This window comes from Doryrhamphus excisus, linkage group LG13 (genome assembly GCF_037039965.1).
Source record: "Doryrhamphus excisus strain RoL-2023G ecotype Guam linkage group LG13, RoL_Dexc_Guam_v1.1, whole genome shotgun sequence".
Taxonomy (NCBI): domain Eukaryota; kingdom Metazoa; phylum Chordata; class Actinopteri; order Syngnathiformes; family Syngnathidae; genus Doryrhamphus; species Doryrhamphus excisus.
Window position 1 is genome coordinate 738,352 of NC_136369.1, and position 27,503 is coordinate 765,854.

The window sequence follows — 27,503 nt, forward strand, 5'->3', positions numbered from 1 at the left end:
GTGTGCATGTGGTCGTGGAAAAACATTTGACAAAATAAAAGCAGGTCGACTTTCTAAGGTGGCCTTTGTGAAAGTGCTGTCACCTACGCTTTCCGTGTGAAACCCATTTCACAGAAAACATTCATCACTGAGGGCCTGAAGCAGAGAAGACATACCTCAAGAAAAACATGGTAAGACAACGTGCACAGAATGAACGATTTCCGCACGTGACCCGAGAATGTCTGCCAGCACACGCTAAGCACAAAAACACAATGTCTGTGTTGTGTAGCTGTACCTTTGTATGTCTGTGTTGTGTAGTTGTACCTTTGTATGTCTGTGTTGTGTAGTTGTTTGTATGTCTGTGTTGTGTAGCTGTACCTTTGTATGTCTGTGTTGTGTAGTTGTACCTTTGTGTGTCTGTGTTGTGTAGTTGTACCTTTGTATGTCTGTGTTGTGTAGCTGTACCTTTGTATGTCTGTGTTGTGTAGTTGTCTTTTTCGTCATTTTGATGAATGACTTTCACGGAAATGAAAGCGGCAAGCGCGAGTCGACGTCGTTTGTCCAAGTGCGGTTGCCGTAGTTTCCCCCTCACAAACAAGATGGCGTCGTTGCTCCTCGGTGTTATTGTGTTAGCTTCCCACAGCACACGTACCAGCACGAACACGTTATTAATTCCTCATGTCAGGATAAATACTCCTCATTGAAGCTTCTCGGGCTAGCTTAGCTTGCTAGCTGCTAACAGAGAGTCGCGGAAGATAGCAACACACGCCAAGTGTCGGGATCGTGTGAAAATGTGTCAGGTCCAAATCCTGAGAGCGTTGGTGAATCAGCGACTAACTGCGGCTGTTGAAGAAATATTTGTAGTGTTGGAAAGAACCATAGCAGAGTACGAGGAGGAACTTTCTAGAACAAAAGAGGAGAACGAGCGACAACGTCAACTACTGGACGCCGTTTTCAGGAAGCAGGAAGTTGTGTTGCACAGAGCAGGTTTGTTTACCGAGTACGCGTGAATCTACATGCTGCTAAGATGCACGTTTTTCTTATACTTAAGATTCTATAAAGATACTATAATATACTTAGCATGTGTACAAAATAGCAAAGTGGCGTGAATTGTTCTATTCCGGTTCTATGAATTAGCATATTACGTGCTAATTACGTGCAGAGGAAGTAGCTTTATTCCAGGCATCGAGCTCATATGTTATTTTTCTGCAGAGTGGTTGGCGAGCAGGCCACACAGCGACCCCAGCAACTATTGGCCAAAGTGGAAGTGGGGCTTTCTTTCCTGCTGGAGGATCCACTGCTGGTTACTAGACGGGAGTCTAATCTTCCTTCTGGGACTTCCCATGTTTATATAACCATAGAACACAATATTCTGTGTGCCTTGGAAGAAAATGGCCGCCCCTAAAGGGGTCGTCTTTGGATTGAATGAGTGAAGAAGATATTTTTTTGTCTTCTAACATGCAGTCCAAACTGAGATGCTTTGCTTACAGTGGCGTTCCCCACACGTCCTGCTCGCTTGTATCCCAGGAAGGTCTTTTATCAAATACTTGGAGGCTCTGTGTGAAATGGGACACCATACCTGGAGCTATGACCAACCCTAACATGTATGTCTTCCTGTGTCCAGCAGGTGTCAGTGAAGAAGGTCTTCCCGATCAGCAGGAGGAGCCCCGGCCCCCCCACATTAAAGAGGAAGAGGAGGAGCACAGCATCAACCAGGAGGGAGAGCATCCGGAAGGACCGGAGGAGTTCCCAGTGATGGGTGTCATTGTGAAGAGTGAAGATGACGGTGAAGGTGAGGAGAAGAGAGAGGCGGAGCCTCCAACAGAAGCTGATGGAGACCACTGTGGAGGATCACCAGCAGACAAGCTCTTAGCTCCACTATCAGATAGTGAGCACACGACGTCACACTCTCCTGACACTGATGATGATGATGATGAAGACTCTACAGCTGATATGACATGTCACCCTGACAACACACGCTTGAAATGCCACCACTGCGACAAGAGCTTCGGCAAGAAGAGAAATCTGAAGCGACATATGAGATGTCACACCGCAGAGAAACCATTCATGTGCTCGGATTGCGGGAAAACATTCTCTATAAAGGGACATTTGATAAGGCACACAAGAACGCATACTGGAGAGAAACCATTTGCTTGTTCAATTTGTCGCCAAACATTCTCTCGCAAGGCATCTTTGATCATACACACTAGAACCCACACCGGGGAGAAACCATTTGCCTGCTCGGTGTGCGGGAAAAGGTTCACACATCGCTCGACTTGGATCAGACACACGCGGACGCACACGGGAGAAAAACCATACGCCTGCTCAGTCTGTAATAAAAGATTCTCTCAGAATGAATATTTGATAGCGCACAGAAGGACACACACGGGAGAGAAACCCTTTCCTTGCGCCATCTGCCATACATATTTCCGTGATCGTTCAGCTTTGAGTAATCACATGAGAAGACACACCAATGAGAAGCCCTTCTCCTGCACCGCGTGTGACACAAGATTTCGGGATCGCTCCTCGCTGAGGAAGCACATAAAGACCCACAGCGGCAACAGCGCGTCCTAATGCAGCCGTTCCTCCTTCTACCACCAACATCTTGCCGGAATAAACATCGCTGACCACCAGATCCTGGATCGAGGAAGGACTTCATGGCGGCTCCCAAGGATGAGGCGGGTGTCTTTTTTTGGGTTTGTCAAAGAAAAGGAAAGTGAAAAGTGAAGTGACATGTATGTCAGCAATGGTCGTGCCATGAAGGACGTGGTCTCATGACGGGTTGACGTGGTCTCATGACGGGTTGACGTGGTATCATGACGGGTTGACGTGGTATCATGAAGGCTTGACGTGGTATCATAAAGGGTTGACGTATCATGAAGGATTGACGTGGTATCATGAAGGACTGACGTGGTATCATGAAGGACTGACGTGGTATCATGAAGGACTGACGTGGTATCATGAAGGATAGACGTGGTATCATGAAGGACAGACATGGTATCATGAAGGATAGACGTGGTATCATGAAGGACAGATGTGGTATCATGAATAATAGACGTGGTATCATGAAGGACTGACGTGGTATCATGAAGGATAGACGTGGTATCATGAAGGACTGACGTGGTATCATGAAGGACTGACGTGGTATCATGAAGGACTGACGTGGTATCATGAAGGACTGACGTGGTATCATGAAGGACAGATGTGGTATCATGAAGAATAGACGTGGTATCATGAAGGATAGACATGGTATCACGAAGGATAGACGTGGTATCCTGGTGCACGTGAAAGGATCTGATCCTACGACAGACGGTAACAAGTTTGAAGTAAAATATTAGTACTTGGTCCATCAGTTTTACGTGGATTATGTTAAATGTTGGCCAATTGTGGCTTTGACAATGCAAGCGAAACGTCGTACTGCGGAAATGCGCAAGCGTCGGCCACCATTTTAGACTACGATTTTAAGGTTGCAAGAAAAGGCTTGAGAGAGAAAAAAGACTGTGACCGCCTTTCTTGTCTTCTGCACGTTATATGAGTTACATGTTACATACATGTTACATACATGTTACATACATGTTACATACATGTTACATACATGTTACATACATGTTACATACATGTTACATACATGTTACATACATGTTACATACATCCTCAATTACTGTCCTTTTGAAGCATCATAGGCTAGCTTAGCCTGCTAGCTTAGCCTGCTAGCTGCTAACAAAGACGCCAAAGTCAGCAACACCTACTGCGCACGCTTGGGTCGCCATTTCAGACAAGGCGACTCTCCGCCCGTGCTTGTTGGTTTCTGGCGCAGACGCGGAAGTGGTCAACATGGCGAAGCAGAGATGGGGTGTGATTGTGTGAAAATGTGTCAAGTCCAAACGCTGAGAGCTTGGAGAATCACTAACGCGGCTGTTAATTTCAATTCAAAATGGCTGCAACCAGGAGACGACTTTGATTGCATCCAAAGGAGATCCTCTCTAACACAACCACTCCTCTATCGTTGGTCTTCTGCAGACATCAGTGAAGATCTTCCCCCTGAGGCACGGATGGAGCTCCAGGTGAAGCAGGGGGGGACACAGCCCCCCCACATTAAAGAGGAACAGGAGGAGACAGAGCAAGAGCATTTTGAAGGACTTGATGAAGAAGACGCTGATGGAGACCACTGTGGAGGATCCCAAGCAGACAAGCTCTTGGCTCCACCATCAGAGGGCCAAATGTCCAACGATGATGAAACCTCTAAAGCTGATGTGGTGTCCCGCTGCCAACGTTGGGAATGCTCTCCCAACAAAACCTTGAATTCCTGTTGTTGTCCCAAAACACACCTCGGAGGGCGCACAGAAGAGAAACCGTTCATGTGCTCAGTTTGCAGATGCAAAAGATGTTCTCATGTGCCACATTGGCAAAACACACACAAGAATACACACTTTTCATCTTCACCTTTCACCCACACAGCTTCTTCAGTTTGGGGTGGGGCTTCCTGTTTAGGTCCCTGGTGGCTGTGGTGAGTGGACTGCAGGACGATCCTGTCTCTGGGGCGTCCCACGTACATTTCATCAGAAAAGCGAAGGAAAAAGCAGCAAGACTTTGACAAGAATGAAGTCCAAATACGAAGAGAAAAAGTACATTTGCCTTTTTATTGAACTTTTTGTTATATAAGTCAAAAAAGAGTCCAAACCTGTGGACTGTGTGGCAAACGTGACTTCATTGTGGTTTATCACACCAGAGTGCCACACCTGTCAATCAATAATCCCTTAAAGAGGACCTGCCGGACAATGTGGCCCAGACCAAGATACTCCATGGCTGGACAGCATGCTGGCGTCTGAAGACATTCGAGAACAAATGAGAAAGAAAGTAGTTGAGGCGTAGTTGAGTGTGGAAATGGTTATAAAGCTGGGACTCTAGCCAACCACAGTGAGAGCCGTTATCCATTCATTCATTCATTCATTTTCTACCGCTTTTTCCTCACGAGGGTCACTGTCACTGTGTGGTGGTAAAACAGGCCGTTATTAATGGAATGAGACAATTTGGGGCGGGACACAAGATATAAGATATAAGGACACAAGATATCATATAGCATATAACATATAGAACATATTTATATTCTATATATATTAGATGATGCAATATGAAACAATATCAAAAATGTGTCCATTTCCTTTGCTTGAAAGTAGAATTACAATTGAGTGAACAACTGCTTGTATTCATATTTTTTCATGGATTCTGTGATTGATTTTCATGCCGAGGACCTCAAATGTCCTCCAACTGTGAAATGACGTAACTATGACGTAACTATGACGTAACTATGACGTTCCAGAAACCCCACAGAAGCCGTCAACCTTCCGTCAACATTCAAGAGTGGGACGAAAATAAAACGTCACACTGCGAAAGTGCGCATGCGTCGGCCGCCATTTTGCCCCAACCGAAAGGCTTGAAAACAGAGTCAGCAAGACGACGAGATCGTGACCGCGTTTGTCCTCTTTTCGCTTCATACCCGCGTACGCGACTGACACTGCTATTTAAGAAATAAAGACAAAACTGGTTTCGGCGTCTCTTTGAGGCTTCCTAGTCGGCTAGCTGCTAACAACGAGAAGCGGAAGTTAACGATCCGCACCGCGCATGCGTCTGACGCCATTTTGTACTACTTTTTGTCACTCCACGTCAGCTCGGCAGCCGAACGTGTCGTCGAGCGGAGTTCAAGTGTGGGGATAAAGTATTTGTGATTCAGTGAAAATGTGTCAGGTCCAAATCCTGAGAGCGTTGGTGAATCAGCGACTAACTGCGGCTGTTGAAGAAATATTTGTAGTGTTGGAAAGAACCATAGCAGAGTACGAGGAGGAACTTTCTAGAACAAAAGAGGAGAACGAGCGACAACGTCAACTACTGGACGCCGTCTTCAGGAAGCATCAGGTTGGCCTGTGCAGAGAAGGTTGGTTCACAACATGATCCTGAAAAGAGCTTACCGACGCTAACATTATTTGTCTTTTCAGTGACTCCGTATACGTTCCCTTTGTTGCCATGTTTTGTGTTCCACTATTTCATTGCCGAAACTACAGAATGTGTTTTGTATGCAGTAACAGTAAGGTCATTTAGGGTAGAGGTGCGTGAGTCATAAACGGATTGCTCCAAACTCTTGAAATCTCGTCTGGGGTACCTCGCTGGCTTACGGGTACCTGACAAAGACTCGGCTTTCGCTGACTCAGTTTCGCGACGAAGCCTCCGGTTTCACTGCGTGACTCATCGATAAAGACTCGGGTTTCGCTGACTCACCGGTGCGCGACGCAGCCTCCGGTTTCATGAGGTGACTCATCAATAAAGACTCGGGTTTCGCTGACTCACGGGTACTCGTGTCGCATCTGAGCTGTCAAGATGACGGATCATGAAAAATGAACGATTTGTAAACGGGTTTTTATTAGTAGTTAGTTACCCGCATTGACCTTTTACAGTTTATTTTGCACATAATCTGATACACATTTTGCAGTATTGTTTAGGTTATTTTGTTAATTTCAAAAATGTTGAAAGAACATAATGAAATTATTAAAAGGGGTTGAACTAAAAGTTATGTTTTGTTTTGTTCATGATCAGCAGATGTTACAAATATATCTGTCACATTCATTGACAAACATTTTAATTGGATTCTATTTTGACATTCATTTTCTATCCTCACGAGGGTCGCGGGGGTGCTGGAGCCTATCCCAGCTGGACTGGGGGCCAGCCAATCCCAGGGCACATATAGACAAACAACCATTCCCCCCCACATTCATACCTATGGACTCTTTGGAGTGGCCCATGAAGCTGACATGTTTTTGGGATGGGGGGGGGGCCGGAGTACCCGCATGCACAGGGAGAACATGCAAGCTCCACACATAGATGGCCCAGGGTGGAATTGAACTCGGGTCTCCCAGCCGTGAGGCCTGCGTGCTAACCACTCGTTCACCGTGCAGTCTCTCTTTTGACATGATTAACTCAAATGATTATTTTATGTTACTTTAAAAGCCCCCCCCCTAAAGTGAAGACAATAAACATCTTTCAATCCTAAAATGGCTTACAGAATCCAAAATGCTCAACAACATTCAACCGATAACAAAAGTTAATTTCGTTTTCCATAACTGGCTGTTTCGATTGCACGGCTAAGAACGTAAGACGCATTTGAGGCCACGTGGCTCGTGGCGGTCCAATGTGTCAATCAGGCCAAACACGGCAGCAGCGAAGGGAAGGCTGTGGTCTCTTGCAAGACCATCTGACCTTCACTCTCGATGCCCATGTGATCCGGTTTAGGGTTGCGGTCTGCTTCCAGGGCACCGATGCCAACAGATGGACGTGTCAGTGGATGTTTGCTTTGGTCTGCAGCCTTGGAAAAACACGTGACAAAGATTAGCGTCAACATACCCCAGATGGCAATATTGGTGAAACCAATCCTAGCACCTTTCAGAACCCGTTTGTCTTCCTGTGTCATGCAGACGTCAGTGAGGAACATCTTCCCCTTGAGCAGCACGACTGGAGCTCCATGATGGAGCAGGAGGAGCCCCGGCCCCCCCACGTTAAAGAGGAAGAGGGTGAACCAGGACAGGAGGAGGTCCCAGTGATTGGCGTCCTCGTGAAGAGTGAGGATGAAGAAGAAGCCGCTGGAGACCACTGTGGAGGATCACCAGCAGACAAGCTCTTAGCTCCACTATCAGATAGTGAGCACACGACGTCACACTCTCCTGACACTGATGATGATGATGATGAAGACTCTACAGCTGATACGACATGTCACCCTGACAACACACGCTTGAAATGCCACCACTGCGACAAGAGCTTCCATTCCCGTTGTTATCTGAAAAGACACATGAGGACACACACAGGAGAGAAACCATTTATGTGCTCAGTTTGCGGTAAAAGATTTTCTCAGAAGCCACACTTGCAAGAGCACGCTAGGATACACACTGGGGAGAAACCTTTTGCCTGCTCAGTGTGCGATAAAAGGTTCACCCATCGCTCAACTTGGATAAGACACGCAGGAACGCATGCTGGAGAAAAACCATATGCCTGCTCAGTCTGTAATAAAGAATTCTTTCAAAAGTCACTTTTGAAAGAACACTCCAAAGTACACACTACAGAGAAACCTTTCGCCTGCACAGTCTGTGGCAAAGGATTCTTTGACAATTCACACCTGAAAGAACACTTAAGAACACACACTGGGGAGAAACCTTTTGCCTGCTCAGTGTGTCACCAAACATTTTCTCAAAAGTCGCATCTGAAAGAGCACTCCAGAAGACACACCGGGGAGAAACCGTTTGCCTGCTCCGCCTGCCACCAAACCTTCTCTCAAAAGTCGTCTTTGTTAAAACATAGGAGGATGCACTCTGGGGAGACACCTTTTCCTTGCACAACGTGTGGTAAAAGATTCAGTCATCGGTCTACTTGGCTGAGACATGCCAGAACGCACACGCAAGAAAAACCGTTCGCCTGTTCAGCCTGTGGGAAAGGATTCTTTCAGAAGTCACATTTGGAAGAGCACACGAGGACGCACACCGGGGAGAAACCTTTTTCCTGCTCTGTCTGTCACCAAACCTTCTCCCAAAAGTCCTATTTAATAATACACGCAAGAACGCACACTGGGGAGAAACCTTTTGTCTGCTCAGTGTGTGATAAAAGATTCAGTTACCGCTCAAATTGGTTAAGGCACACGAGAACGCACACTGAAGAGAAACCATATGCTTGTTCAGTTTGCAACAAAAGATTCTCTCAAAATGAATATTTGATAGCGCACCGAAAAACACACAAGGGCGCCAAAGACGGCGTCCATAATGGGTTAGCTTTGGCGAAACACACGGGCGACAATATCGATGACATTGACCCCTGAGTGTGCTGACACTGATTGTAAAGATGGTGCTGCATGCGTGGAGACACACATGCACGTGCTGGGTTGATGACTTAAGCTTCCACGGTAGATATGACTAAGTGTTCGTGTGATTTCTTTCCTAAATTAGGTCAGGGGTCGGCAACCTTTACTATGAGAGCCATTTTACTCCTTTGCCCACTAAAGGAGCCGCAAAACATGGATTTAAGACAAGGTCTCCTAAAGTCTAAGAAGAAAATAGAAGTGCAGTGACTGTGCATGTGTAAGGGATGCCAACCAATAGGTTAGCATGCTATCATTTTGGTTCAACGAGAATGTGTAAGGGATGCCAACCAGTAGGTTAGCATGCTATCATCTTGGTTCAACGGGAATGTGTAAGGGATGCCAACCAGTAGGTTAGCATGCTATCATCTTTGTTCAACGGGAATATGTAAGGGATGCCAACCAGTAGGTTAGCATGCTATCATCTTGGTTCAACGGGAATGTGTAAGGGATGCCAACCAGTAGGTTAGCATGCTATCATCTTGGTTCAACGAGAATGTGTAAGGGATGCCAACCAGTAGGTTAGCATGCTATCATCTTGGTTCAACGAGAATGTGTAAGGGATGCCAACCAGTAGGTTAGCATGCTATCATCTTGGTTCAACGGGAATATGTAAGGGATGCCAACCAGTAGGTTAGCATGCTATCATCTTGGTTCAACGGGAATATGTAAGGGATGCCAACCAGTAGGTTAGCATGCTATCATCTTGGTTCAACGGGAATATGTAAGGGATGCCAACCAGTAGGTTAGCATGCTATCGTCTTAGTTAAACCAGCTGGTGACCAACAGCTGGGATGAGATCACGTGCTGAGCCGATTGAGGCTCCCATGGTCAAATTTGGGGGTATCAAAGTAGTTTAGATAAGAAAAGACAAGTTGTAGTACTCTTGCTAGTATTGGAGATAAACTTCCATAAATGTATGTGCCAATTACTTACTTACTTCAACGTTCATGATTTCTTTACTCTGGTGCTGTTTTTTTTTTTTGAAACGATCTGTCATGTATTTTTGAGCAATGTCAAAAAGCTCTAGGAAAGTACAACATTTGTCCTCCATGTTTACCTGTGAGGGAGAGAACTGAATATCATCCAATCACCAGTCAGAACTCAGCCAGGATGCCTTCATGGTCCCACAGAAAATAGGATTGTTTTTTTTTTAAACTCATGACAATGATGTGCATTTTCCCTCCTCGGGTGTTAAAAAAAATGTTTGCGCATTGTAAAGGGAGCCACATGCGGCTCTGGAGCCATGGTTTGCTGACCCCTGACCTAGGCAACACAGAACATAGGAAAAATGTGTATGCAAATAAATAAATCCTTACCAATAACATACCAATACCAATAAATCCTTACCAATAACATGTTTGTCTTCTGGAACTCTGTACCCGGAGTGAGACCACTGGGTGGTTGGGGGGGGGGGGGGGTCAGGTCGTTGGAAGCAAAAGTCACATTTTTAGTGAATGAATGAATTGATACGTATAAATATTTGGCTCTAACCAGCACGCTGACCCTGACTGCCCTCTACAGCTTACACATGGAACAGCAGCTCGGAACAACAATACTTGGAGCTGCAGTTTGTCGAAGAAGAAGAAGAGAAGGCGGTTTTTTATTCCAAGTTATAAAAAGACGGTTAGTCCTGAAGAAAACAAAGCAACTACGACGTTCCAAAAATCCCACTAAACCCTTCAAGCGTCCATCAAAATGCCGGGATAGTGGAACGCAGTCAAGACAAGTCAAGTGACACTGCGCATGCGTCGGTCGCCATCTTGGACGACAATCTTCGGTGCGGATGCAAGGAGGGGCTTGGAAAAGAGGTTAGCAAGAAGACGAGATTGTTACTGCGTTTGTTGTCCTTTCGCTCCATGTTCCGTGTGAGAGAGTACACGGAGAGTACAGCGAGTACAATTACTGCTGGGATAAAACTTCTTCTCCGCGTCACTTGAAAGCTTCTCGGGCTAGCTTAGCTGGCTAGCTGCTAACAAAGAGACGGAGAAGTTAGCCAGACGTCCCAAACCGGACAAAGAGAGAAAGGGGAGCTAAATGTGCGAAAGATTAGCAGAGTACAAGGAGGAAGTTTCTCTCAAAAAACACGAGAAGGAGCGACGACGTCGACGACTGGATGCTTTTTCCCGGAAGCACCAAGACGGAGCAGGTTAGTTTCACTCTTATTATTATTATCATTATTATTATTACTTGTCAACATTATCGACAAAGGCACTTTAGACGTCTTAGAAGATAATTAAAACAACTTTCCTGCTTTGTCGCCGGTAACACTTTCCCAGCAGTTGAGTTAGAAAATAAATGCCCCCCCCCCATGGCCTCTCCAGATGGAAAAAAAAACTCCCAACCCACCATCCATCACGCTGATTGGTGTGTATTGGTAGGAACGTCTTCTATGATGAAAGGTGAGAGCTTCATCTCAGTCAGAGGTTGGATGGAGCCGACATCTAACCTATCTTCTTCATAATGTCCTGGTATCGTCATCGTCATCATCATCATCATCATCATCATCTCATTATTAATAATAAAGTTCATAAACTGGTCCCTGGGCTGCACTTTGAACAACCTGGTGGTGTTTCTTTTTAGCAACCTCCAACTTAACCATAAGAAGCGTGTATGGTGACTTCATCGGCTTGTCCAGCTAGCTGTCCTTCCATCCTTCTGTCCTTCCATCCTTCTGTCCTTCCATCCTTCTGTCCTTCCATCCTTCTGTCCTTCCATCCTTCTGTCCTTCCATCCTTCTGTCCTTCCGTCCTTCCCATCCTTCTGTCCTTCCATCCTTCTGTCCTTCCGTCCTTCCCATCCTTCTGTCCTTCCATCCTTCCCGTCCTTCCCATCCTTCCGTCCTTCCATCCTTCCGTCCTTCCCGTTCTTCCCATCCTTCTGTCCTTCCATCCTTCCCATCCTTCTGTCCTTCCCATCCTTCCGTCCTTCCATCCTTCCGTCCTTCCCATCTTTCCGTCCTTCCATCCTTCCGTCCTTCCCATCCTTCCATCCTTCCATCCTTCCATCCTTCCGTCCTTCCCGTCCTTCCATCCTTCCTGTCCTTCCCATCCTTCCGTCCTTCCCATCCTGCCGTCCTTCCATCCTTCCCATCCTTCCCATCCTTCCCATCCTTCCCATCCTTCCCATCCTTCCCGTCCTTCCCATCCTTCCGTCCTTCCCATCCTTCCATCCTTCCCGTTCTTACATCCTTCCCGTCCTTCCCGTTCTTACATCCTTCCCGTCCTTCCTGTCGTTCCCATCCTTCCCGTCCTTCCATCCTTCCGTCCTTCCCGTTCTTACGTCCTTCCCGTCCTTCCCGTCCTTCCTGTCCTTCCCGTCCTTCCATCCTTCCCGTCCTTCCCGTTCTTCCCGTTCTTACATCCTTCCAGTCCTTCCTGTCCTTCCCATCCTTCCTGTCCTTCCCATCCTTCCATCCTTCCCGGCCTTCCATCCTTTCTGACCAAACCATGGCTCCACGCTGCTTGTCTCCACTCGTATTTGCCCACTGGCAACACCTCTAAAGCACCTTTGTCCTCTCCCTGCAGGCGTCCGTCAACATCGCGAGTGGAGCTCCAGGTTGGACCGGAAGGAGCCACAGCCCCCCTCCCTTAAAGAGGAAGCAGGGGAGCCACAGCCACCCCACCTTAAAGAGGAGGAGGAGCCCCACCCCCCCTACATTAAAGAGGAAGAAGAGGAGCCACAGCCCCCCCATATTAAAGAGGAAGAGGCGGAGCCCCGGCCCCCCCACCTTAAAGAGGAAGAGGCAGAGCCCCGGCCCCCCCACCTTAAAGAGGAAGAGGAGGAGCACAGCATCAGCCAGGAGGGAGAGCATCCGGAAGGACCGGAGGAGTTCCCAGTGATGGGTGTCATTGTGAAGAGTGAAGATGATGAAGACGATGGTGAAGGTGAGGAGAAGAGAGAGGCGGAGCCTCCAACAGAAGCTGATGGAGACCACTGTGGAGGATCACCAGCAGACAAGCTCTTAGCTCCACTATCAGATAGTGAGCACACTGATGATGATGATGATGAAGACTCTACAGCTGATATGACATGTCACCCTGACAACACACGCTTGAAATGCCACCACTGCGACAAGAGCTTCGGCAGGAAGGGGAACCTGAAAAGACACATGAGAAGCCACACGGGCGTCAAGGACTTCAAATGCGGTAAATGTGGGAATTTGTTTGGTGACAATTCAACTCTCAAAAGACACATGAGAAAGCATACAGGAGAGAAACCATACATGTGCTCAGTTTGTGGTAAGAGGTTCTCCCAGAAGGTACATTTGACAGCCCACTCAAGAACACACACTGTGGAGAAACCGTTTGCTTGCTCCGTTTGCTCGGTTTGTGGGAAAGGCTTCTTTCAGAAGTCACATTTGCAAGAACACATACGAATACACACCGGAGAGAAACCCTTCGCCTGCTCGGTGTGTTGCCAAGCGTTCTCCCTCAAGTCGTCTTTGATAAGACACGTGAGAACACACACTGGAGAGAAACCCTTTGCCTGCTTGGTGTGTGGCAAAAAGTTCACTCATCGTTCGACTTGGATAAGACACACGCAAACACACACAGGGGAAAAACCACACGCCTGCTCGGTCTGCCATAAAAGTTTTTCTCAGAATATATATTTGATAGAGCACAAAAGAACACATACAGGTGAGAAACCATTTCCCTGCTCTGTCTGTCATACACACTTTCGTGCTCGTTCGGGATTGAGGAAACATTTAAAAACACACGCCGGCGACGCTGTTCGGTGTAACGCTAATATCCATCCCTGAAAGTATCACGTTACACATCCTGATATAAAGCGGGGGGGGGGCTAGTTTGTCCAATAAGGTGTAAGTCCATGATGAAGTAAAGAAATACATCCTTGCCATCCGTGTCACTTGTTGTTCTGCTTGAGGTCACCTGGAGGTCATCTTGGCCCAACGATGCGGACCGACGTTCATTCCACTTGGCCTCCTTCCTGCCATGTTGTCCTGATAGCATTTGACTTGGAATCATGAACGTATGGAATGAGTAACACCTTTCCCAGCATCGAGGTGAGACGTAGGAGGAAGACTTTTGTAAATGTAATCATATGAAAAATAAATGTAAAAATGAGGTTGCAGGGAAGCGGGACAGTCCAATGTCAATAAAGTTGTTAAAAGCACATTTCAAGAAGAAAGCTGAAGTGCACATCACAGGTGCGCATGCGTCGGTCGCCATGTTCGGCTACTTTGGACAAGGTCGCAACGAAACGACTGGGAGAAAGTTAGCAAGACGACGAGATCGCTGCCGCGTTTTGTCTCGTCTCCAGTTGGAGGAAGGATCCTAAATGCTGCATGGACGAGCATCTTAAACGTAGCTTGCTAGCTGCCGACAAAGATAATACCGTAATAGGACGGTTGTATCGCCTCTTCGGGCCGTGCAGTTGATCCAAACTCCATTTGCTTTCATAGATACTGGAGACGAGGGCCGTTGAGTGGAGGTCTTGCTAGTCTAGCTGGTGCTAAAACACAATAAGAATGAAGTACTGTGTCACTGAGGCATCAATAGTACACGGCTGCAGTACATCACAGTGTTTTGCTAGTAAGCCATATTAATCATAAACAACAATAAAGCAATATTTCAGACCCAAGGTTGGCAAGGCCATGGGTTACATGAAATAAAAAGATTCCAAGTGGAAGGAATTCAAGTTTAGAGAGCCATTTTGTTGTCAGCCTTGTTTGCAGATGTAAACAAGAACACAAAATATAAAATAGGATATAAAATCATATGTTTGTCAACATATCCGGGAGAAGAAGGCAGGCGCCAGAAAGTCAACGGAATAAATGCGAACGAATACCTGTCAGTCCCAATTCAGGGAAAACAGTACAATTGAACTCGTTTGTGATTGTAGATTCTCCGCTGCGCATGCGCTGGTCGCCATTTTGAGCAGGTTAGCAACGGTTAGAATCAAGTTATTCCTTACGTCAGCACTTTGAAGCTCCTCGGGCTAGCTTAGCATGCTAGCTGCTAACAAAGAGACGCGGAAGTGATCCACATCGCGAAGCAGAGACCGAGTGTGAGTGTAAAGTGTCGGGATCGTGTGAAAATGTGTCAGGTCCAAATCCTGAGAGCGTTGGTGAATCAGCGACTAACTGCGGCTGTTGAAGAAATATTTGTAGTGTTGGAAAGAACCATAGCAGAGTACGAGGAGGAACTTTCTAGAACAAAAGAGGAGAACGAGCGACAACGTCAACTACTGGACGCCGTTTTCAGGAAGCAGGAAGCAGGTTTGTTTACTTTCCTTTATCACCATGATAAAGTCTTTCAAGACGTCTCGCCACGCATTTCGGTTTCGCGGCCTTAAAAGTCTTCCATTTTCTATTGAGTTTTATATTGGACAGAAGAAATGTCATGTCTGATGGAGACACGCCTGTGTCGCCTGGCAACACCACCCCCACAGTGATGTAGCGAGGGAGGACCAAGTTCCAACAGTGATGTAGCGAGGGACGACCAAGTTCCAACAGTGATGTAGCGAGGGACGACCAAGTTCCAACAGTGATGTAGCGAGGGACGAGCAAGTTCCAACAGTGATGTAGCGAGGGACGACCAAGTTCCAACAGTGATGTAGCGAGGGAGGACCAAGTTCCAACAGTGATGTAGCGAGGGATGACTGTGGTCCAACAGTGATGTAGCGAGGGAGGACCAAGTTCCAACAGTGATGTAGCGAGGGACGACCAAGTTCCAACAGTGATGTAGCGAGGGAGGACCAAGTTCCAACAGTGATGTAGCGAGGGATGACTGTGGTCCAACAGTGATGTAGCGAGGGAGGACCAAGTTCCAACAGTGATGTAGCGAGGGATGACTGTGGTCCAACAGTGATGTAGCGAGGGAGGACCAAGTTCCAACAGTGATGTAGCGAGGGATGACTGTGGTCCAACAGTGATGTAGCCTGAAGATGAAAAGTACTTATCCTCCCAAAGGTAGAGGCATGCCCAGAGGTAGGTGGGGAAGGGGAGGGGTCGTAGGTGGGGAAGGGGAGGGGTCGTAGGTGGGGAAGGGGAGGGGTCGTAGGTGGGGAAGGGGAGGGGTCGTAGGTGGGGAAGGGGAGGGGTCGTAGGTGGCGAAGGGGAGGGGTCGTAGGTGGGGAAGGGGAGGGGTCGTAGGTGGGGAAGGGGAGGGGTCGTAGGTGGGGAAGGGGAGGGGTCGTAGGTGGGGAAGGGGAGGCGTCCCAGAAGTCAAAGTGCCTTCCAGAGAGAAGCTGAGGGAGAAGAGTAGCAGACGCAGTAACGTCATCCAGGGGGGGATGCGGCCATTCCTCCATTGGGGAAAGCGGGCATGTCAGGCCGCCCGCACCTGAGACAACCTTTGGAGGAGCAGATGTACGAATGATGGACACGTGCTATGAAGAGGAGCGATGGAAGCCATTGGAAGCAAAAACTCCTTGAGTGACTGAGTGACTTCGTCGAGCGGCAGGCCACAGAATCATTGAGAACCACTGGAGTCAGGCAAATGGTGGCACGCTGGAGTGCAGTACCAGGCCGCCACCAGCAGGGGCACTGTAGACTCACTCATCTTTCCAGACACCTTCATGTCAACTCCTCCAAAGCCTCTTTGTCTTCTTGTCCTGTAGATGTCAGCGATGAAGCTCTTACCCCTGAGCAGCCGGTTTGGAGCTCCACGATGGAGTGGGAGGAGCCACAGCCCCCCCAGGTTAAAGAGGAAGAGGAGGAGCCCCGGCCCCCCCGCCTTAAAGAGGAAGAGGAGGAGCACAGCATCAGCCAGGAGGGAGAGCATCCGGAAGGACCGGAGGAGTTCCCAGCGATCGGTGTCATTGTGAAGAGTGAAGATGATGAAGACGACGGTGAAGGTGAGGAGAAGAGAGAGGCGGAGCCTCCAACAGAAGCTGATGGAGACCACTGTGGAGGATCACCAGCAGACAAGCTCTTAGCTCCACTATCAGATAGTGAGCACACGACGTCACACTCTCCTGACACTGATGATGATGATGATGAAGACTCTACAGCTGATATGACATGTCACCCTGACAACACACGCTTGAAATGCCACCACTGCGACAAGAGCTTCGGCCACAAAAGGAGTCTGAGCAGACACGCCCGATATCACACTGGAGAAAAAGCGTTCATGTGCTCGGATTGTGGTAAAAGATTCTTCATCAAGTCACATATGATGAGCCACGCAAGAACACACACTGGAGAGAAACCCTTCACCTGCTCAGTTTGTGGGAAAGGATTTTTTCAGAAGTCGCATTTGAATGAACACACAAGAGTACATACTGGGGAGAAACCTTTTGCCTGCTCGGTTTGCCATCAAACATTTTCTCAAAAGTCTTCTTTGAAAGTTCACATGAGAACGCACACTGGGGAGAAACCTTTTGCCTGCTCAGTATGTGGTAAAAGATTCATGGATCGGTCGAACTGGTTGAGGCACGCGCGAACGCACTCCGAAGAGAAACCGTATGCCTGCTCAGTCTGTAGCAGAAGATTCTCCCAAAATGAATATTTGATAGCGCACAAAAGAACGCACAGTGGAGAAAAACCGTTTCCCTGCTCCGTCTGCCATACGTACTTTCGAGCTCGTTCAACTTTGAGTATTCATATGAAAACACACGCCAGTGGCGGACTTTAGCAGGATATCGATGGTATCGATCTCCTGAGGGTACCGTCTTGTGATATACCGTCTTATATGTTATATGTACTTATGTATGTTTTCAACGTGTAAAGGCAGCACATCAAATGAACTATGACGTGTTTTGCTAACCATGTGACCAGAGTGACAGTGAACGAATGCATTTAAGTGTGCGTGTGCGTGTGCGTGTGCGTGGCCCACACCTAAAACTCATCTTTCTTCTGGTGTTTACATTCAGGTACGTTTTGTTAGCAATACTAAGTACTACTACTGACGCGCTGACCAAACATCAGACTGCGCATGCGTAGGTCGCCATTTTGTTAAAGGGGACTGTTATACTAAGGCGGCGGAGAAAGGCCGCGATAATGTTGTCGCGTTTGTTCTTTTTTTCTCTCCAAACATAAGCCAGCGGAGATCACCCATCACTGCAAGGACAAAACTTATCTCCGTGTCGCTTTTACGCTTCTCGGCCCAGCTTTTAGCCAGCCAATGGAGAAACGCGAAAGTTAGGGATACATATTGCGCATGCGTCAACTCTATTTTCCACTGCTATCTTAGTTAGCAAGGCGACGACATCGTCCAACGAGGTTCTTTTGGAGTGGTAATATTCTTTACTATTCATTTTGTCTCACCCGAGAAAAGACGGCTTCTTCGCTTGTCTCGAAATGTTTTATGTGACGATTGTTCAATACTGTTAAGACAAACTTGTCTCTGTGTCCTTTTGGAGCTGCTCGGGCTAGCTTAGCTTGCTAGCTGCTAACAAAGACGCGGAAGTGATCAAGTGAGTGTAAAGTGTCGTGATTGTGTGAAAATGTGCCAAGTCCAAATGCTGAGAGGTTGGTGAATCGTTGAAGAAATATTTGTAGTGTTGGAAAGAACCATAGCAGAGTACGAGGAGGAACTTTCTAGAACAAAAGATGAGGAACTACTGGACGCTGTTTCAGGAAGATCGAGTTGTATCATTGTAATCATTATTAAAGTCGCTAACACTCAAGTGTTTAACGAATAATCGAAGGAATTACTGTTATTATTATTGGTTTGAAGTTACGACGCCGTTACACGACCGACGACGGACTTATTGTGTACTAATATCAATATTGAATGTTGACTGTTTCATCAGTCACCACGGCTAACTAGCTAGTCAACGAAGGTTGCGGTTGCTCACACCTCGGTAAAACACTGCCCCCTGGCGTTTAGGTTAAATACATGCAAGCGAAAAGACCCCAACTTGTGTGCAGCATCTGCGTTTAACGCTGATACTCCATGTTTACTTCCATAACATTTCATCATTATTCTTTAAGAGGTTCTCCCGCTGAAGGCCAATTCTCTTAGTTGGGTCCTCACCTGGAAACGAGAAGATGATATTCATATTTGGAGATGCCTCTTCAGATTGTGTTTCTTTAAGCAGGAGTGGCACTCCAGGATGGAGCAGGAGGATCCACAGCCTCCCCATGTTAAAGAGGAAGAGGCTGAATCCCGGCTCCCCCACATTAAAGAGGAAGAGGAGGAGCCCCGGCCCCCCCACGTTAAAGAGGAAGAGGCTGAATCCCGGCTTCCCCACATTAAAGAGGAAGAGGAGGAGCCCCGGCCCCCCCACATTAAAGAGGAAGAGGAGGAGCACAGCATCAGCCAGGAGGGAGAGCATCCGGAAGGACCGGAGGAGTTCCCAGTGATCGCTGTCATTGTGAAGAGTGAAGATGATGAAGACGACGGTGAAGGTGAGGAGAAGAGAGAGGCGGAGCCTCCAACAGAAGCTGATGGAGACCACTGTGGAGGATCACCAGCAGACAAGCTCTTAGCTCCACTATCAGATAGTGAGCACACGACGTCACACTCTCCTGACACTGATGATGATGATGATGAAGACTCTACAGCTGATATGACATGTCACCCTGACAACACACGCTTGAAATGCCACCACTGCGACAAGAGCTTCCATCACCGCAGCACTCTCAACATACACATGAGAAGCCACACTGGAGAGAAACCGTTTGCCTGCTCATTTTGTCGGCAAACGTTCTCTCGAAAGTCAAATCTGATAACGCACACAAGACGACACACAGGAGAGAAACCATTCGCCTGTTCTGTGTGTGGTTTGGGTTTTGTCCGAAATCAACATCTGATAGCACACGTGAGGAAACACACTGGAGAGAAACCTTTCACCTGTTCTGTGTGCGGCGTAGGTTTTGGGCAAAATCATAGTTTGAAAACACACATGAGGAAACACACCGGAGAGAAACCTTTTACTTGTTCTGTCTGTGGTTTGGGTTTTGTACAAAGTCAGCAGTTGAAAGTCCACAGGAGGAAGCACACCGGAGAGAAACCTTTCTCCTGTTCAATCTGTGGGATTGGCTTTGGACAAAAGCAGCTGTTGAAAAGACACATGAGCAAACACGCGGGAGAAAAACCTCATTCCTGTCCCGTCTGCAGCAAAAGCTTCTTAGACCGAACAACACTCGTAACGCACATGAGGAGACACACGGGGGAGAAGGTGTTTGGCTGCGGTGTGTGTGGAGAAAGGTTCTCCTACAAGTACCAGCTCAGCAATCACACGTGTGCTCCTGGGAGCGGCGGCGGGATGCCAAATCCTGAACCTGAACATCATCACAAGGTCACATGATTGCTCGATGGAGCTCAGCCTTTATTGCTTTCCAGGAAGAACAATAAAATACCAATCAGCCAATCGTGGGGCTTTATTCATGTCAGATGAAGAGCAAATGACTAAAGCTGTTGGAGGACCCAGTCTAGGACTCTGGTCTGGGACCCAGTTCCAACACTCACTTCTAGGACTCATCTGAGACTCAGGTCGAACACCTAGTACTAGGACTCAGTCCAGGAGTCAGGTCCAGTACCCAGGTCTAAGAGTCAGTTTGAAGACCCAGTTCTAGGACTCATCTAAGCCTCAGGTCGAAGACCTATTTCTGGGACTCGGGTATAAGACCTAGTACTAGGACTCAGTCCAGGAGTCAAGTCCAGGACCCAGGTCTAAGACTCATTTTGAAGACCCAGTTCTAAGACTCAGGTCTAGAACTCAGATATCAGACCTCCTACTAGGACGCAGTCTAGGAGTCAGGTCCGGGACCCAGGTTTAGGACTAAGGCTTAAGATCTTGTTCTCAGACTCGGGTCCTTCGGGGAGCAATGTGGTCTGGGGTAATGTGACCCAGGTAGGTTTCTCCAGACAGACGGGTCCTATGGCGGCCCAGTGGAGCAGCCGAAAGGAGACCCCACACCCCAGACAAGACGGTCTCGTGCCGAAGTCGGGTTCGCAGGTGAGCTCCTGGCGGTCTGACGTCCGGCGGCCCAATCAGGAAAGTCACATGGCTTCCCAAAATTGGAATTCACTCAAGTTCCGTTCCGCTTTCTCTGGGTCCGGGTTGCGGGGGCAGCGGTCTCGGTAGGGGAGTCCAGTCTTCCTGGTCCTCGGCCAGCACCAGGGAAGGCCTGAACCGTTCAGCCCACAAAGGCTCACGGTCGGACAGCACAAGAATCAAATATCAGATCATAATAATTCACAGGTGGAATGGACAGGTTCATCAGGTGGGATCGTTAGGTAGAATTGGGGAGGATCATCAGGTGGGATCATCAGTTAAGGTCATCAGATGGATCATCAGGTGAGATCATCAGGTAGAATCGGGGAGGATCATCAGGTGGGATCATCAGGTAGAATCGGGTAAGATCATCAGGTAGGATCATCAGGTGGGATCATCAGGTAGAATCCGGTAAGATCATCAGGTGGGATCATCAAGTAGAATCAGGTGGGATCATCAGGTGGGATCATCAGGTGGGATCATCAGGTAGGATCATCAGGTGGGATCATCAGGTAGAATCGGGTAGGATCATCAGGTAGGATCATCAAGTGGGATCATCAGGTAGAATCGGGTAGGATCATCAGGTAGGATCATCAGGTGGGATCATCAGGTGGGATCATCAGGTAGGATCGGGTAGGATCATCAGGTAGGATCATCAGGTGGGATCATCAGGTAGGATCATCAGGTGGGATCATCAGGTAGGATCATCAGGTGGGATCATCAGGTAGGATCATCAGGTAGGATCGGGTAGGATCATCAGGTAGGATCATCAGGTAGGATCATCAGGTAGGATCATCAGGTGGGATCATCAGGTAGGATCATCAGGTAGGATCATCAGGTAGGATCATCAGGTAGGATCGGGTAGGATCATCAGGTAGGATCATCAGGTAGGATCATCAGGTAGGATCATCAGGTGGGATCATCAGGTAGGATCATCAGGTAGGATCATCAGGTGGGATCATCAGGTAGGATCATCAGGTAGGATCATCAGGTAGGATCATCAGGTGGGATCATCAGGTAGGATCATCAGGTGGGATCATCAGGTGGGATCATCAGGTAGACTGATGAAGCTATCTTTGGAACAACATTTTATCCTCCTCGTACAATCTAGTCATCTTCTATTTTTATTGTATATGAATCCGTATTTGGTCATGTATTAGTAGGTTACTTTGGTACTCTGCCGTTATGTGATTGACGGCTGCATTTGCGTGACGACAGCACCACATTGCGCATGCGTGGGTGGCCGGTATGGCGGAAGACAGGACTATTTCAGGTGAGCTTGCATGAAATGATTGAAAAAAGGAAGCGAGACGACGACAGCGGACCCCGATTGTTCTCTTTTCTGCCCCAATTCCGCGTAGGCCACTCGACTACGGGGATTATTAAGCTACAACTCGTCTCGGCGTCACTGGAGCTTCCCGGGCTAGCTTAGCTTGCTAGCTGCTAGCAAACAGACGCGGAAGCGATCAACGTCGCTAAGCGGAGATCGAGTGTGAGTGTAAAGTGTCGTGGTTGTGTGAAAATGTGTCAAGTCCGAATGCTGAGAGCGTTGAAGAAATATTTGTAGTGTTGGAAGGAACCATAGTAGAGTACGAGGAGGAACTTTCTCCAACAACCCCGCTGGAAAAACCAGTATGACCAGCATACGTTGTGTTTTCGTGCTGGTGTGCTAGCAGCATGCTAGCTGGTCATTGCTAGCATGCCGGCGGCTCCATTTGCTGGTAGCTGGTCTCCAGACCAGCAACAGCGTGAAAACACAACGTATGCTGGTCTCTGCCGTTTTTTCCAGCTGGCTGCTCCCACTACCTTGGTCTTTGGTCTCTGCTGGTGTGGTGGAGCTGAGACCAGCAGGACCAACATACGGTATACTGGCATCCTGCATACATGACAAATACATTAAGAATGTGATCATGAAACAAAGAGCAGCAAGATGCATTTGGAGCAAAATCAATCATTTATTTATTTCGGTTCCAGTAACCTGCTGACATTCTGGCTCCAAGTTGCTTGTTTCTTTCTTTGTTGTCCATATTTTGGGATGCAGCGCCATGCGTTTCCCCATCTGGTCTGCAGCTCACTTTCCTGCAGATTTGATTCTGTCACGCAGACTTAAAAGATGTTGAAATAAGAGTGACGCTCCTGTCACACGGCAGCCATCAACATGCTAATCCTCCATAGCAGCTAACACGTCCTTCCGGGAAGGATCATTAGCTGTTAATGAACCAACCTCCAAGTGGCAACAGGGACAGTATTGTGTCCAAGCGGTCTCCATCTAAGGACCGCGAGCCAGGTTTGAACCAGAGGAGCGTTCTGTCCTCAATACGACTCCAAGCTGCTAGACAGCCAGCCGACCAATCAAGGCAACGCAAGAGTACTCACTCTTCCTGTCACCGAAACCATTGTTTTTGGAAATCTCACTTTGATCTTCTTTTTATCATTGCTCTTTTGCTTGTTTTACTCCATATTTATTTCATATTTCACTTCATATTTATGAAGCCATTTGGTTTATTGCTAACATGCGACGTCCTGCTGTTAGCTGCTGGGGATAACTCATGAACACATACTTTGGCTGGAACGTCCAATATCTACTCCAGTTTTCTTTTCTGTCATAAATGTACTAACCTAACCAACCATAAACCTGCTGATTGTACTAACCTAACCAACCATAAACCTGCTAATTGTACTAACCTAACCAACCATAAACCTGCTAATTGTACTAACCTAACCATAAACCTGCTAATTGTACTAACCTAACCAACCATAAACCTGCTAATTGTACTAACCTAACCAACCATAAACCTGCTAATTGTACTAACCTAACCAGCCATAAACCTGCTAATTGTACTAACCTAACCAGCCATAAACCTGCTAATTGTACTAACCTAACCAACCATAAACCTGCTAATTGTACTAACCTAACCAGCCATAAACCTGCTAATTGTACTAACCTAACCAGCCATAAACCTGCTAATTGTACTAACCTAACCAGCCATAAACCTGCTAATTGTACTAACCTAACCAACCATAAACCTCACTGCCTGCCACTTCAGCCATCGGCAAACGTTTTGGCTTCTGGCTGATTTGGCATTCATGTGGAATTAATGCCAGTATTTCTTTTCCTTGATAACATTGTGGTATCATGGGGGGGGTATTCCACCCACGACTTGCCTCCAGGCACGCCCACTGCGCTGTGATTGGTCACACTCCCAAGCGCTCCCGAAGACTTCCAGACTACAGCCAAACCCTACTTTCTAATGAGGCTGGAGACCCCAGAGTGGTCATGGAGGTCTGCTATTACAATCCTTGACATCGGTCATGCAAATGTGGTTGTTTTGTGGCTTAAAAAACTCGGGTAGACCACCCCCCCCACCCCCCCCCAAGCTGTGGTGAAGACGGCAATGTGCAACGCCAGACATCGGTGACTTTCTGATAGCTATGAATGTGGGGGGGTGGTTGGGGTATATGTGCCCCGGGATTGGTTGGCCACTGGTCCAGGTTGGGCCCCGCCTCTCCCCAAGACAGCTGGGATAGGCTCCAGCACCCCCAAGGGAATAAGTGGCATAGAAAATATGGGGGCGTGTTTGCTGTCATTCACAAGTGTCCCTGAATGTCGCGGCAACTTGTGTCCCAAAAGTTACGTGATGCACCTGAATGCACCATTTTACAAAAGGCTGGAGCAGCACTGACAGCAGTTGGCTAGTTTTCATCCTGCTTGGTGAGTATGACATGTCCAGGATCTGACAGGAATCTTCCTATGGTGTCCCAAGTCTAAAAGAACCACTACTTGCTTCTTAATAGTCTCTCCAATACAAAAATACATCCAAGCATCAATAAAGCCTCATTGTGGGGTGGATCTCCTTCCCAGTGCCAGGTTGTCACCGCTGGGGCCGGGAATTGGAACGCAATATACGCATGACACACGCATCATTCACACGTCCTTATTTGGAGATACCATGCACACAGAGCATTCAGGCCTACAAGCACTTAGATGTTCATCCAATAAAAACCTGACTTCATGAAAGCATCTCTTGTCCTCTTCTGTCCAGCATAGCCGGTGAAGAACAGCAGGAGTGGAGCTCTGGGATGGAACAGGAGAAGCCCCGCCCCCTCCACGTTAAAGAGGAAGAGGAGGGGCCCCAACCCCCCCACATTAAAGAGGAAGAGGAAGAATGCCAGCCCCCCCACATCATGGAGGAAGAGGAGGAGCCCCGGCCCCCCCACATTAAAGAGGAAGAGGAGGAGCCCCAGCGCCTCCACGTTAAAGAGGAAGAGGAGGAGCCCCGGCCCCCCCACATTAAAGAGGAAGAGGAGGAGCACAGCATCAGCCAGGAGGGAGAGCATCCGGAAGGACCGGAGGAGTTCCCAGTGATCGGTGTCATTGTGAAGAGTGAAGATGATGAGGATGAAGGTGAGGAGAAAAGAGAGGCGGAGCCTCCAACAGAAGCTGATGGAGACCACTGTGGAGGATCACCAGCAGACAAGCTCTTAGCTCCACTATCAGATAGTGAGCACACGACGTCACACTCTCCTGACACTGATGATGATGATGATGAAGACTCTACAGCTGATATGACATGTCACCCTGACAACACACGCTTGAAATGCCACCACTGTGACAAGAGCTTCCATCACCGCAGCACTCTCAACATACACATGAGAAGCCACACCGGAGAGAAACCGTTTGCCTGCTCATTTTGTCACCAAACGTTCTCTAGGAAGTCAACATTGATAACGCACACAAGAAGACACACTGGAGAGAAACCGTTTGCCTGTTCTGTGTGTGGTCTGGGTTTTGGTCGAAATCAACATTTAATAGCACACATGCGAACGCACACTGGAGAGAAACCTTTTACCTGCTCAGTCTGCGATATAGGTTTTAGACAAAACCATAGTTTGAAAACACACATGAAGAAACATACAGGAGAGAAACCTTTCTCCTGTTCAGTCTGTGGTGTCAGGTTTGTACAAAATCAGGTGTTGAAAAAACACATGAGAACGCACAGTGGGGAGAAACCGTTCTCCTGTTCCGTGTGTGGTATACGTTTTGGACACAGTGAGCTGCTGAAAAGACACCTGAGAAAACACACTGGGGAAAAACTTTATTCCTGTTCAGTCTGCGACAAACGCTTTTTCGACCGAACTACACTTGTGATACACACAAGAATACACACTGGAGAAAAACCTTTCACCTGCTCAGAGTGTGGGAAAGGTTTTGTGCAAAATCCCAATTTGAAAAGACACATGAGGAGACACACGGGAGAGAAAGTGTTGAGGTGCAGTGTGTGCGGTGAAGGTTTCTCCTACAAGTACCAGCTGAGCAATCACACGTGTGTTCCCTAGAGCAGCAGCACGTGAAGCTGCAGGACTTGGATAAGGTTGATCGCATGTTGACGTCATGGCTGTGTATGTGCCGGAATATTTTTTATGTTGGAGAAACATGGATAGGAAAAGCAAATAAAATATAAGTCAGCGATGATTGCTTTATTTCTGTGAGATAGACGCTGCTGATGGCCTTCGGGTGGGCGTTCTCGTCCATGTGGGACCTACGTTGTCTGAGGCAGACTAACAGGAAGAAGCTGTATGGAGAATGCACGGTTGGATTGGCGTTCAAATAGAATAAAAATAGAGGAAGTGAAACGTGACAACACACGAGGATGGGGGGGGCGCAGAATGCCAAGGGAGGAGCTGGTTAGTGATGCCGAGGGAGTTGGGAGCACAGTCAGCAACACACTTCCTGCCCAAGAAGCCGTCTGAATGCTTAGCTTGCTAGCTGCTAGCAAGTCCTTGTCAGAGTCTCCTCTTACATGCCATCATTGCCTTACACTCGTTCCCTCCTAACATCGCCCTCGTCTACACGCTGCGATGCACACTCCGGTACACTGGGTGGCGCTATGCACCGAAATGTTGTTGCGACCCGCCATAAACAGGACAAAGAAAAGACTACGCATGCGCGGGTCGACATGTGGCCAGATGTTTCAGGTCGACCGACGACAGCGTGTGGCGGTGCGTTACCTGCTACCTGCTACCCAAGACCGAGTGTGGGTGAAAAGTGTCGGGATCGTGTGAAAATGTGTCAGGTCCAAATCCTGAGAGCGTTGGTGAATCAGCGACTAACTGCGGCTGTTGAAGAAATATTTGTAGTGTTGGAAAGAACCATAGCAGAGTACGAGGAGGAACTTTCTAGAACAAAAGAGGAGAACGAGCGACAACGTCAACTACTGGACGCCGTTTTCAGGAAGCAGGAAGTTGTGTTGCACAGAGCGGGTTTGTTTACTTTCATTATGCCATTGATATTATTGGTATTATTAGTGTTTGATATGTCATTATTGTCTTTATGTCACCTTTTGTCTTATACTTTGGGAGTACTATCACCACTGCTTGTGTTTTGTACACTAAAATTAGTGTTGGGAGTAAGGCCGTAATGAGGGACCGCTTGGGATCTACTACTATTACCACTACTACTTTCGGCGTGCATTACCGCCATCTTCTGGTGGAGTGTGGAACAGAATGTAAACGCTTCTATATTCTATTCAGAAGTCCAGTTTTTCAGGATTGGATGTGGTCTTTTTCCTTCAATGAATCCCGGGTGTGTTCTTTCAGTGCACGCTCAGAATGACGTAACAGCTCAGTGGAAGAAAAAGTCGGGCAAGCCGGCATCACGTGATGTTGATGTTTACGTTTTACTGAGCATGCCCCATTGACTATCCTGTTGGATTATCGTGGCGCA

The 27,503-nt window shown here is 47.7% G+C and overlaps 4 protein-coding genes across 4 annotated transcripts; all 4 read left to right on the forward strand.

Moving 5' to 3' along the window:
- The first annotated feature begins 566 nt into the window (after positions 1 to 566).
- LOC131139731 (uncharacterized) lies at positions 567 to 26,341 on the forward strand. The gene is made up of 6 exons (XM_078795825.1): positions 567 to 966; positions 16,454 to 17,455; positions 18,771 to 20,087; positions 20,589 to 20,740; positions 21,943 to 22,052; positions 24,823 to 26,341. The coding sequence occupies exons 1-6, from the start codon at positions 771 to 773 to the stop codon at positions 26,114 to 26,116; spliced, it is 4,071 nt and encodes a 1,356-aa protein (XP_078651951.1). The 5' UTR covers positions 567 to 770; the 3' UTR covers positions 26,117 to 26,341.
- Positions 1,390 to 5,104, forward strand: LOC144901594 (uncharacterized). Its single transcript, XM_078795602.1, has 2 exons — positions 1,390 to 2,657; positions 4,000 to 5,104. The coding sequence occupies exon 1, from the start codon at positions 1,405 to 1,407 to the stop codon at positions 2,551 to 2,553; it is 1,149 nt and encodes a 382-aa protein (XP_078651728.1). The 5' UTR covers positions 1,390 to 1,404; the 3' UTR covers positions 2,554 to 2,657; positions 4,000 to 5,104.
- On the forward strand, positions 5,409 to 10,222 carry LOC131139713 (uncharacterized). The gene is made up of 2 exons (XM_058089572.2): positions 5,409 to 5,911; positions 7,443 to 10,222. The coding sequence occupies exons 1-2, from the start codon at positions 5,716 to 5,718 to the stop codon at positions 8,828 to 8,830; spliced, it is 1,584 nt and encodes a 527-aa protein (XP_057945555.2). The 5' UTR covers positions 5,409 to 5,715; the 3' UTR covers positions 8,831 to 10,222.
- On the forward strand, positions 10,514 to 13,666 carry LOC131139844 (uncharacterized). The gene is made up of 2 exons (XM_078795601.1): positions 10,514 to 11,018; positions 12,397 to 13,666. Exons 1-2 carry the CDS (start codon positions 10,907 to 10,909, stop codon positions 13,629 to 13,631), a joined length of 1,347 nt encoding a protein of 448 aa, XP_078651727.1. The 5' UTR covers positions 10,514 to 10,906; the 3' UTR covers positions 13,632 to 13,666.
- Positions 26,342 to 27,503: the final 1,162 nt, after the last annotated feature.